We start from the raw sequence: 12,133 nt of genomic DNA, 5'->3' as shown, positions 1-12,133 counted from the left end.
TTTGCTCTCTGACTGCATCCCCAATGTTGGAGGTGGTTTCCAAAGCTGTTCATCCAACAGGCACTTTGTATCACTCCATCTACCATTACAAAAAGCTTTGACCGTCTGGTTGCACTATAGGAAAAGCTTGAAATCATTAAGGGACCCAAATATATCATGGCAATCCATCCAATAGTTTTAGAGATATTTTAGTCTTAGTTGGACTAGTTCATTTGACTGGTCTTTCCAAAAGTCAACATGTAAAATTTATGCTTCAACTATGTCGCCGCCAAAGACAAGGAATCAATTGGACCTCTATAAGGTTCGGTTAATCTAATCTAATCAATAAATTCAAACCACATAAATTAAGATCGTTGGAAACTATTTCACTGCTATTAATTCAGTGGTATTAAAATGTCCACATAAAGTATCCAGTTGTCAGTGTATATTAACACAAGGCATGAGATGAGCATAAATTTACATTTAACAGCTGTTCATTGCTTCCATTAATGTGCTACCTACACGTATAGACACGCACACACACACACACACACACACACACACACACACACACACACACACAGAAACTTGACTAAATGTCCAACTGGCAGCAGCTGAGTGTTTCCATCAATGCTGTCAGTTCACAATGGTCCCACCAGGGTGAAAGCGTAGTTCAAAGGTCGCGAGAGGACTGGACATCTGCAAAAGTCATTGATGCAGCCGAAAAACCTGTTTCCTGTTCCTTTTATCCTCGAGTCAAAGAGGCCTTGCTTGTAGTAACTAAAGCCACATTTCAGGCATGAACTACGGAGCATGTCTGCACAGTTTGGTCTGGACTTTTTCTGAAGGTTGCCTTTCACACATGAACAATGCGGCAGGAGAATCTCTGCTCAGACGTGTTCACAACATCGCAGAAATCTCCAGAGCGTTCAGGTGAGGGTATAATGTATAAATCCTGCAAACAAGATGTCAATGTCAAGTTTATTTATATAGTACATTTAAAACAACTTGCATGACCAAAGTGTTTCACAAAGCATTAGGTAGAACAAGAAGACAGCAACACGCAATACATCAAAAAACTAATGGTAAAAATGAAATGAAATCTAATAAAATATAAAATAATATCTAATAAAAATAATAACGTAAAAAAATAAAAACGTTCTCAACTCGAAAAGAAGGCCAAAGAGAGGAGATGTGTTTTTAACAATGATTCAAAGTGTGCTAGAGAGGGGCAGATCTAATATGGAGTGGTAAGCTGTTGATCTCAGGAGTTCAGCTGATAAGGCGGTGCCAGTCCATTAAGAGTATTAAAAGTTAACAACACAATTTTTAAATGGATCCTGTGACGAACAGGAAGACAGTGGAGGGAGTGCAACACAGGTGTAGTATGGTCCCTCTTTTTCTTTCCTGTCACGAGGCAAGCAGCATCATTTTATCACATGATTACTTTGGAAAATGTCCTTATCCGTACATTTGTATTCTCACCCACAACCCCTCTGGAGAATGTCAGGAGATTATCCAGAGTTCTGTCTGACAGCATCTACATTTATTGTTGCACCCACTTTCTTACCGACACTGTTTACACTTTTTTTATTTTATGAGGCTGAGGTTGAAGCTAATGAGAGAGCGACAGCTAATTGCTCGGCTGAGCGGCTGACCTCTCGACAGAAGGCAGAAATAAATATCTCGACGACGTGAGCACTCCTCAGCACCTATCAGGCCCCAGCAGCGCTAGATGCACGCATTAATCACACCAAAGTGATATTTATTTGCCTCCCGAACTATTACTTTACTGACAATAAAGGTGGAATTTATGCAGCTATTAACACAAACGTGTCGGAATGGTCACGGGCTGCAACCGAGGCCACTTTATGGATTGGAAGCAATAAAAGCCACTGATAAAACAATACGGAAGCTGTGGAGCCGGGCTTCAATCAAAGGCAAAGTCTGATAAGCAAGTTCATTAACTTTAATGGAGTAAATTCCTCTCAATAATGCACCGGTGAGGCCACCATCACTCGCAGCTCCTGTATTAATGAAGTGTCCTCACCCTCACAGGATGGAAGCAAGTCTTCCTTAAGACTTAAGGCGGAGAGAGGAAGGGGAGGGAGGAAGATGAGGAGAAGATGAAGGTAGAGGGGTAAACAGGGTGAAGGCCTGAGACTGGCTCCAGGCTCTTTTCCTATAGCTCAGTGGAGAAGGTGATTTCACTGTGGGATCTCCTAGACAGGGAGGGGAGGTGGAAACAGGGGGAGAGAGGGGGAAAAGGGTGTGTGGGAGAGCTGAAAGAGAGTCAGACAGGGGGAAGAGATAGAGACAGAGGGAAAGAACAAAAACAAGTAATGAGAAACTGAGACTCAAGCGCAGAGAAAGCAAAGAGAAGGTGAGGGAGGGAGACTGGGGATTTGGTTTGTGCAGCAGCGTTGAGAGAGAGAGAGAGAGAGAGAGAGAGAGAGAGACAGAGAGGTAGAGGGAAGGAGAGAAAGAGGGGAGGGGGAAAGTTGGACACGGACTATCTTGCCCAAACTTTTTTTTTTCTTTTCTTCTTCTCCCTTTTCTCCGTGGAAGGAGAAGCCTTAACAAAAAAGTCAGAGGGGACACGCAAACTCCCACTGGATTACATGTGATTGCGTTTGGAGTTTTCCTTGGATATTAACGCGCATCTATTCCCGGATTAATGTGGACGCAAACCTGTGGATTGATCTGTAGTTGAAGGTAGGGCTTTTATTGGTGGTGTAAAAGTGAGAGCTTTACTTTTTAAGGGTGACGTTTGTAAAGTGGCTGCAGTGAAACTTTATTGAGAAACTTTGGCTGCAACAGGCTGCAGACTTTATACAGCACAGGGAAATGGACATATTATATTGTCTACATACTATTATATACTAATACCAGAAAGTCACTGCAAGTTCTCTATAGAGCATAATAGACACACAAACACACTGTAACTCTAACACCTACTGGGATTATAACAGTTTGCACAACTGAAGACTGTGATTATAGGAACCAAAAACCATAAAATAGAAGTATGATAAAACCACTCTCTCCCAGAGGAGATCATTACAGTTATTTCTGCTGCGTGGCCTTTGTAGATATATGAAAGTATTTTATTCTGTTTGGACTTTTGAAAAACAAACAAACTTATGAACCAATGTTAGTTGGTATGTAGAAAAAATGCTCATTTGCCTTTAATGTCTGATCAAGGCTTTATTGCAGCACACAATGTGGTTGATGCTGTCAATCTTCGCAGTTTGCATTCAACCCCAGTGGCAAAAGTCCTCCTGTGAGCAGTTTAGTTTCTTTACATGCGTATCATGCTGGGAAAGTCATGTCTGAGTCTTAGCATTTGCACTGTTCCGAGATCAGTAACCAAACTCCCTAAAACTATTTTTACGCAACCTGGGAAAGAAAACAAAGTGGAGGAAGCTTGAATGCCACAGACACATCTGCTTTCCTCATTACTCAGCCATCCCATGTTCACTGGCTTTTTGCATCCTGTCATTGCACCCCCACCCCCACTAAAAGCACCCTAGGGGGCTCTTGAGAGCTTTTTGTGAGTCAGTCTTTCCCTTTGCAAACTTTCGGAGAGCTCAATTTTGCACCCATTTATAATCACCAGGGAGCTACTTCTTCAGAGACGTGTCTGATCAGATCACCCAACTTCAACGACTGAGGGTCATTCCTGCCGTAACAGTTGGAAAATTGCTCTGTTAACATTACAAGCGGCCGTCCTTGAATTTAACTAAATGTTAAGTGTTGCTCACTTTAATCTGCTGCAGGCTACCCAATGCGATGTGTGCATCCTTGCTTCCCTTTGTTATGGGCCTGCAGCCAATTGTATCATCCACAGTTCGCCTGCAGCAAATCGTGTCATCCACTTGACTCTTTGCTTTTACTCAGTTAACCGGTGAAGTGAGCGTTGGACGATCAGATATGTGAAGACGAGCTGATGAAAAGCAGGGGGTGTCTTCCCTGCTGACGGCTGCCGGCCATGCATAGCACGGGCCCCACACTCTGACTAGGTCGCGTCATCACAGTGGAACTCACTTTACTTAATTACTTAATGTATGTGCATACAAAGTGTAAGTGGCATTGGAAGGGTCAGTGTTTGTGTTCAATACTCCCTACGTGTTTCCTAATCTGCTGTGCTGGTCTGCTTCTCAGTCAGGATCATTATTCATGTGAAGGCCTTGAACACTACCCAGAATGTTAGACTAGTAAAAACTTGCATGTCATACAAGTTGGATATTGCCTTTACGAGTTTGCAAGTTCCTATTGCTCCTGGCCATCGGATATCTGGATATCTAGAGTGTCTAATCTAGGCCAGGACAATGCAGTGCAGTCTCAGCTTTGGCCCTGAAGCACATCCGAAGCTCCAGAGGGTGTAGGTTTATGTGTTGCTGCGTTCATGATGACAAGTCAGAATTAAAGCAAGTAGAATCTTCTGACAGTCCTAAAACCTATCAGCAAAAAATGATAAATCCTGGACAACTTGACAGTCTGTTGAAGGACATCAACGTCCAATCTGTCTGTCCGTCAACCAACTTGGTCTAGACTGAAATGTAACGGAAAAAGACATTCATTTTCCACTAAGGAATAATTGCAATAGTGACCTTTGGTGATGCTTTGACTTTTCTTCTAGCATCGTCATCAGGTCAACATTTAATGTACATTACTAAATACATTACTAAATACTACAAGTACTAATGACATAATTACCAGTGTGGAAATGCCCTTTCTATTCATTAATAATTAGCAAATGTTTGTTGCTAACAAAGCACTATTTTTGCACATGAACTTTGGGGTCTGGACATATTCCAGAGTTTGCTATTCGCACATGAAGAACACAGCAGAAGTGTATCTGGGTCAGACATGTTCTAAACAACAGGGAAATGTCTGGAACATTCCGGAGAGGGTAGCACATGTGTAGGCCATGAGGAGGCAGGACATGACGTGTGAGTTCTGCTGCGGAAATCATATGTTTTAGTTAAAATCACATCAACACCCGCATCTTCTACTTGTATGGCACATCTCAGTTTTGAGTCCATTGTGCGCTAGAAACATCATCATCACGCCCGTGAACATTGGCTAGCTCGCACATTTTACGGATTTATACCAGGGGGCTGGCAGGACAAGTTCTGGGGCAACTGATTCTGAAATGTTTGTGATCGCATGCAGTTCAATATGAAAGCAGATTGAGATCGTGATTCACGAACATAGCATGGTGTTTCGACAGGTTAACACCAACACGTTCGTTTTCGGTCTGTTTATTTAGTCTTTCTGACCACATTTCTGCAACTTCTCTAACCATCAGATATGAATGAATGCATATGTACCTGTCCTCCTGTTATTCAAGCCTTTCCTTTTTATTCCTGCATCCCAGTCAACTTTTACCGCAATACCCTACATATCCACTGTGAGGGAGGACTTTCTCCGTTGGATTAATTCTGGGTGACGACCTCATATACCGATCGGGAGATTGTTTTCACAGCCCTGCACCAAAACCACTCTGTGCTCAGTGTGTGTTTGTATGAGTGAGACGGCGCTGGGTAAATTGGGAGCAGATACCCCGTGAGCGAGCTGTCTGTCAATCTTCTTTCTGCAGTATGCTGGATCAAGAGACAGCTGGAAAAGCAGTGAATCCCTCATATGTTTCATGGCTAAGATACTTATGCCAGGATCTCACATTTTAATGTATTACGGGGGAAAAAGTGAAATGTTAGCTTCTGTTATTTAATCATCCGTGTCTGGGTGGCTAATAAGCAATCCTCTTGTCTATCCACAGAGAGGATATGTTTCATTTAATTCTGTCACAGCGTGTTCCTCTACAAGGCCTCGGCTGGTGCTGTTGTTCTGTAAGCGATGGCAATGATGATGAAATGTGCGACAACAAAAATTGCTAAGCACAGAGCACAAATTGCCTCCATTGTTATGTAGGACAGTATCAGAGCCACTTTTGTCAATGTATTCAAGCCATGAAAAAGCACTAGAACTGATAGTAGTACAGGGAGACAAGTAGAAAATAGGTCTGGACCCAGAACAGAAAATGAGTCCTGGAACTACTGAACAACTCTTGATCTTAAAGTGAGGCCTCCTGTCTTCAACATTTCTTGGTCTGTGCATAGTGATTCTCGATGTTGTCAGCGCACGTGTCTTCAAGCCCTTTTGTGTTGGAAGACTTTCAATTATGGCATTCTTTTCCTTCCTGTATTGGCCACGCACTCGGTGACCTGATCCGCCTGCTTGCCGGGCTCATTGCCAGCCCATCGGCCGAGCCCGGCGGCCTGACCCCGCTTTTATCTGCTGTAGTCAGCTGGGTGGCCACGGCGCTGCGGAGTGAGTGCGGCGACCAGAGGAGAAAGAGAGACATCCGTAGTAACTCATATCAGGGAAGCCTATTAAATTGTTTTGGATTATTGCCAGATAATAATAACAACGAGCTGTAACTTTTCATTCAGCCCGTGCTCTCTGGCCTGTGATGTATTATGTATTACTCACTGGGTGAACCTTCTTATTATTGTGAATATGTGGCATGAAGCCGGTATTAATGGCACGAAGCCGTTTAAAGCTTTAATTAACCTTCCACCCATTTAATTCTTCTTCTTGCTGTCTACTTTTACTTCAAAAAGGGTCCTTTGTTATGTCCAACAATTTTGCTCACCATAGTTTGATTGCAAAAAGTTCCTGTTCTTTCTCATTAAATGCTAACCCGGCCCTTTAAAACATAAGAAAACAAGAAAAGCAACTACACCTTGAGTCAGCAGTCCCCCGAAAAAAACCTGGATGCATAATTCACAATGTGGGGCATGTCGAGCTTCCCTTGTTATTTCCGGGGATAATTTGAAACCCCTGTCCTCCACCAGATTGTCTGCTAGCAGCAGCACACTGCAGGCAGCCAGGTCAGTGTGGTATTCACACCATGTCCTCGGCCGGGCAGGAGCACCACATTGTGTACCCCTGGGGGAGTGTGGGGATCATTTCTCCTGGCAGACGGGACAGGTGTGTGTACAGAGACACAGTCTGCTCGCCTGCCCGCCCCGAGGGTCCCGCTGTTCCTGTAAACACTGCAGAGTTATGGGGTCCTCGCACATGCTGAGGGCAAGTCCAGGTCAGATGGGATGTGTTTGTGCAAGTCAGAGTGGGCGGTGTGTGCATGGGCTCGCATTCTTGTGTGTGTGTGTGTGTTTGTGTGTGTTTTAGTAAAGCAGAGGGGTTGTGGAGATGGAATACAATGATTATCTAGACGTGGCAAGCATTTTAATCTGTGCATGAGTGTGTCCGTGTGTGCGTGCGCTTGTTGTTAGGCCACGTGGAAGCATCTGCTGCAACAGAACCACGGCTCCAACGGAATAGTCTCCAGATGTGTTTGTGGGTTTTGGCCCCACTGTCTGTTTGACTCTGGACCAGCCAGTCTGCATGTAAATCACTTTACTTTCATGTGTGCACGTTGCCTTGTTGTCTCGCATATGCAGTAGGTATTTCTTTACTCTCTTCCTGACTTAAAGAATTGCTTTATTTCTAAGACTCCGTCATGTGTGCATTGTTATGTACTCTACTCATCTTATCTACACCTGTGTGTGTGTGTGTGTGTGTGTTTGTGTGTGTGTGTGTGTGTGTGTGTCGCAATTGCCCAGTCACAGGCCAACCAGATGGACGGGCTAATGACTATGATCAGACTTTACAGAGTTACACTCCCTAATGGAGGACATTCTACTTAATTCATATGCCACTAACATAGCCCACATCACACCACGTAATTAACACATCAACTATGACTGACTCATAAATATACATCAAAGTCTATTTAGCAGTCCAGCATTATGTGCAGCTGTCGACAGAGGTAAAAGACGCCTCGCAGACAGGAACACAGACAGGTTCTGACTTTCTTTTTTTTCTGCTTGTTCCTCCATCAGCTGGTGGCCGAGGTGAGGTGTGTTTTAACGGAGAAGTGAAACCATGTGGCTTCTCTGCTCCTCTCTGACTCTGCTGGCCCTCAGCCTTGGATGGTGCGACACGCTGACATCGGAGCAAGGTGAGTTGGTTAAACTCTAACAGTGGTTTTGCATGGTAAGTGTGTGGAATTCAGAAGGGACGAGATGCTTTGCGTAGCAATTCAACAACAGTCTTGGAAGAGAATAAGATGAGAATATGGTTTCCATTCTAAGCTAGTGCTAGAAGCCGATTAGCCTAGTCTTGCATAAAGGCTAGAAATAGGGTAAAGATCCTAGCCAGTCAGTGTGTGTTTGTGTTCCAGTCCAGTGTTTCAGGTACATTCAGGAAAAAGTACTTCCTGACTGGAAAAAATTCACACGAACACCGCAAGTCAGATAAAATTTGTATATATGAGTTGCCAACATCATAATTTACAATCAGCTCAGTATAGTAGCTTCTTACTGATCGCATCTGATATTTTTTCTTTGCTCTTCGGTATCATACAAACTTTGGAAACAGGTGTCAATGTGTTGTTTAAATGACGTAAACACTGTTGTTTAGTGCATCCCTGTTTTCCACACTTCAAAGCACACAAACACATCACGTTCGAAACAAAAACTTTGCTACTTTGAAGACAAGACCTTCTGAGGAGCGTTGCTAAGCTAAGCTAACTAGCCGCTGGCTGTAACATTACATTTCTGCTGAGGGAGTGGTTTCAATTCATTCCTTTTTCTAATTCCCTGTGAACACCACTAAACAAAAGATTTAAAAACAAATGAATACTCCTTCCAAAATGAATATGCTAAATTATTAAATCACTAAATAATAGCCATACATCTGAGGCCTCCATGGAGCTGTAAACTCCTTTATTTATTTAACAATACTGCTTCCCACTACAAAAGCTGTGAACAAAAGGCAACAAAAACTGCTCTCAAACAACTGTTTCTCGGAAAAGTCGTTACATTGTCATTTATATGATGAAGAAATGTATAAAGGATCAAAAACAATGCCTTCTGGGACAAATGCAATCCTTTCGAAAGTAGATTTTTTAAGCTGGCGCCGTATGCCTGACCAACTCATTGTGGTTTGAAACCCATCTGTGATGTGATGGAAACTGTGTCGATCTGTGTCTGTGTGTGTGCGACGGAGCCCAAGGTTACATTGAAAAAGGAGCGTAATTACAGTTTATGTGCATTTGATGGTGGTTTTCCACTGGTGGCTGTGTGGTTAGGTTGGGGCACAGAGGCGTGCGTGTTTACCACGTGCGGTCGTGTTCCTCTTCATGAGCCTTCAATCAGACAAGGCTTTACATTTTTTTTTTTCAAGGAGAAACATGAGTTTAAAACATCTTTGTTGTGCATGACACTGCAAAGCATGGTGAAAGAGTAAGTTGGAGAGAATAGGCAGATGTTTCTATTTAAACAGACAACCAAGAAATCCATAGGCAGAGAGGTGAATAGAAATCTCTTATCGTTTTTTTTGGTCATGCTTCTGAATCACATCGTCAGCGTGCTCTCAAGGGCCGACTCTGCAGTATCACTCGGGGGCTGAGAAATCCTCCATAGCTTGTGGTGCTCTGTAGGGAGCTTTGTCAATGGGGGGGGGGGTTCCCTCTAGGGAGACCCTTTTGAAAGCTTCTCAGATGAGACTGAGTCAGCTCGCAGTTCCCCTGAGCCCTCTACTCCACTGGTTGGAAGAAAGTGCTTTTTCAAGTACAGCACAAATACCCATCACCGCACTATCACTATTCCTCTGACTCATCCAAATCTCTACTTACTGGTAATTTGCTGACATAACTGCGGGAAAGCTGGTTTAAGTAAAACTAGTGTGGAGGAGTCAAGCTGGGGGATTGCAGTGCAGTTCTGCAGTGTATCAGCCTGAAAGACTAGTCCCTATTGCTAAATTAAAATGCTGAGAGGCCCTGCCTTTAGTAAAGTGTCGCTGATGTGTTTCTTTCATGCACCTTATGTAGTTTAAAGTAATGGATATATATATATATTGAATTATATTGACTCAGGCTTCTGCTGTCTGCACTAAAACTCTGAGCTGAGCTGTATGATTTTTTGTGCCAATGAATTGTAGTAATACGCTCGTTTACAGAGAAACAGAAGTTGGAGAGGACAAACATTCAGCAACAGAAGCAGCCCAGTCAGAAATGATTAAGGCCCTTTAAATTTGTCAACCTTCTGTTATGTTGCAGCCTAAAATTGTTTCAAGGAACTTTATCCAATCAAGACAAAGATGCATAATTTTAAAACGCTTTGCCTTTTAAAATAAAAAGAGATACACATTACAGTATTCAGAACCTATTTTATCTCACTTGAAATGTAGCTCACGTGCCTCCCATTTGTTATCTAGATGTGTCTACACCTTGATTTGAGACCAACCTGTTTTAAAATCAAGAAATTGGACATGCTTTGGAAGGAACCCGTTTGTCAACACAAGGTTCCATCATTTAAGGTCTGTAAATGCATATAAGAGCACAAACCAAGCCATGCTGTTGAAGAGACTGCCTCCAAGGCTCAGAGGAGGCACAGAAAGATCAGAGAGGTTAGTTAAAGATTGCTGTGGTTCCCAACAGCCCAGTGGTCTGATTCTTAAATCGAAGAAGTGTGATAACACCAGGAGTCTGCCCAGAGCTGGCTGTCCGGTCAAACTGAGCAATCTAGGAAGAATGGCCTCGGTAAAAGAGGTGACCGAGAACTCACTGGTCACTGGCTGAGTTCCAGTGATGCTGTGTGGAGATGGGGGAAAAAATCTTCTGGAAGGACAACAATCATTGCAGCACTTCACCAATTTGCGCTTTATGGCAGAGTGGCCAGATGGAAGCCAGAGTGTGAGAAACTAGATTTTCTGGTCTGATGAAACCAAGATTGAACTGTTTGGCCTACATTCTAAGTGTTGTAACGGTGAGGCATAGTGATGGAAGCATTGTGGTGTGGGATTGTTTTTGAAGCAGGTGGACTGGTCAGTATTGAGGGAAATCTAAATGCAGCAAAGTTAACACTTAACACTCCAGATATCCAAAGCTCTCAGGATTCAGGGTGACGATTCATCTACTAACAGGACAATAACATTAATCTGTTAATGACCAGCTAATAAATGTTATTTGCACAACATTCACTCAAATTTTAGCTCTGTTTTGGTCTCCAACCACTCCTGTGAATAATATTTGGCTCATTTATGTTCACCCGCGCTTTTGTGGAAATCAGTTGCCTATATGTATATAAGTTAGCCTCAGTGAACAAGCCCATTAAATGAAGACTAGTGATTTGATCCATTGTTTAAAAAATATGAAATAGACTTATGAAGCTTCACATGTTCATTTTATTAGTGAAACATGTTAACATTCGCATTTTAGACAATCGAAACAGATCCCATTGCTGATGGGCAATGTTTGGGGCTGATGGCTAACCTGCAAGGCGTGACCAGGCTAGTTTGGAGTTTATAGAAGGCGTTGCCTGATCGTCACTGGCAAGAAATGAACTTGAGCAAAACGGTTGTAGCTTCCTCCGGAGTGCTGCTTCATGAATGAACCTGTCCCATGAGGTCTCTTACACTCCATGGAAAATATGTGTAATGGAAGCTACATCACACCTACCTGCAATATGACCTAATTTTTATGCACTAACTTTAAGCATTGGCTCAGACTTTAAGAATGTAGTCCCATCTGCACAGAAATATAGTATGCCAGTTTTTTTGTCCTTTGCCTTTTCATCTGATGCTCTCAACAAGCGGCAATAACCAGTATGTGCCTGCACAGAATACCAGTCAAACAGCACAATCCCTGTTGAGAAAAGTGCTGAGTTCTGCATGTCGTGTCATCTTAAATGGTTGTGAAAATCTTGTGAATGTGCATGTCCTGAGCCCAGTCTGTGTCTGTGTCTGTGTGTGCTTGTGAGAGTGAACTGAATTTGGGCCAGAGGCCTACAAGGGGGAAAATGAGTGAGCTCATCCCACTGTAAGTGCAGCATTTTAAGCCTTTCCGCTCCTCTGTACTGCAGTTTTATCTCTGGAAAACCACCAGGAATGTTCTCTCTTGTCTGTCTCATTTGGCCGAGAGGGTAAGCGAGACACAAACTCTATCCCTGTCTCATCCCCTCCCTTGTTTAATCACCCTCTCAGTTTGTTATACCCCCATTTCAACCCCGGATAGGCTACATTGAATCATCCCATTGAATCATCAAGCCAGCATGCCCCTCTCCTTCCCTCATGTTGCATGTGT

The 12,133-nt window shown here is 43.1% G+C and overlaps 1 protein-coding gene across 2 annotated transcripts in view; it reads left to right on the top strand.

Moving 5' to 3' along the window:
* The first annotated feature begins 2,546 nt into the window (after window positions 1-2,546).
* col16a1 (collagen, type XVI, alpha 1) overlaps window positions 2,547-12,133 on the top strand; it is a 73,422-nt gene continuing 63,835 nt past the window's right edge. For both annotated transcript variants that reach the window (XM_061092572.1, XM_061092571.1), the window contains exons 1-2: window positions 2,547-2,694; window positions 7,890-8,008. In XM_061092572.1, coding sequence (XP_060948555.1) covers window positions 7,933-8,008 — 76 coding nt within the window. In that variant the 5' untranslated portion in view covers window positions 2,547-2,694; window positions 7,890-7,932. The remainder of the gene's footprint in view (window positions 2,695-7,889; window positions 8,009-12,133) is intronic.

This window comes from Limanda limanda, chromosome 19, assembly GCF_963576545.1.
Source record: "Limanda limanda chromosome 19, fLimLim1.1, whole genome shotgun sequence".
In the NCBI taxonomy this organism is placed as follows: domain Eukaryota; kingdom Metazoa; phylum Chordata; class Actinopteri; order Pleuronectiformes; family Pleuronectidae; genus Limanda; species Limanda limanda.
Note: the sequence above shows the minus strand (reverse complement) of the source record. Positions and strands in the feature narration are given on the sequence as shown.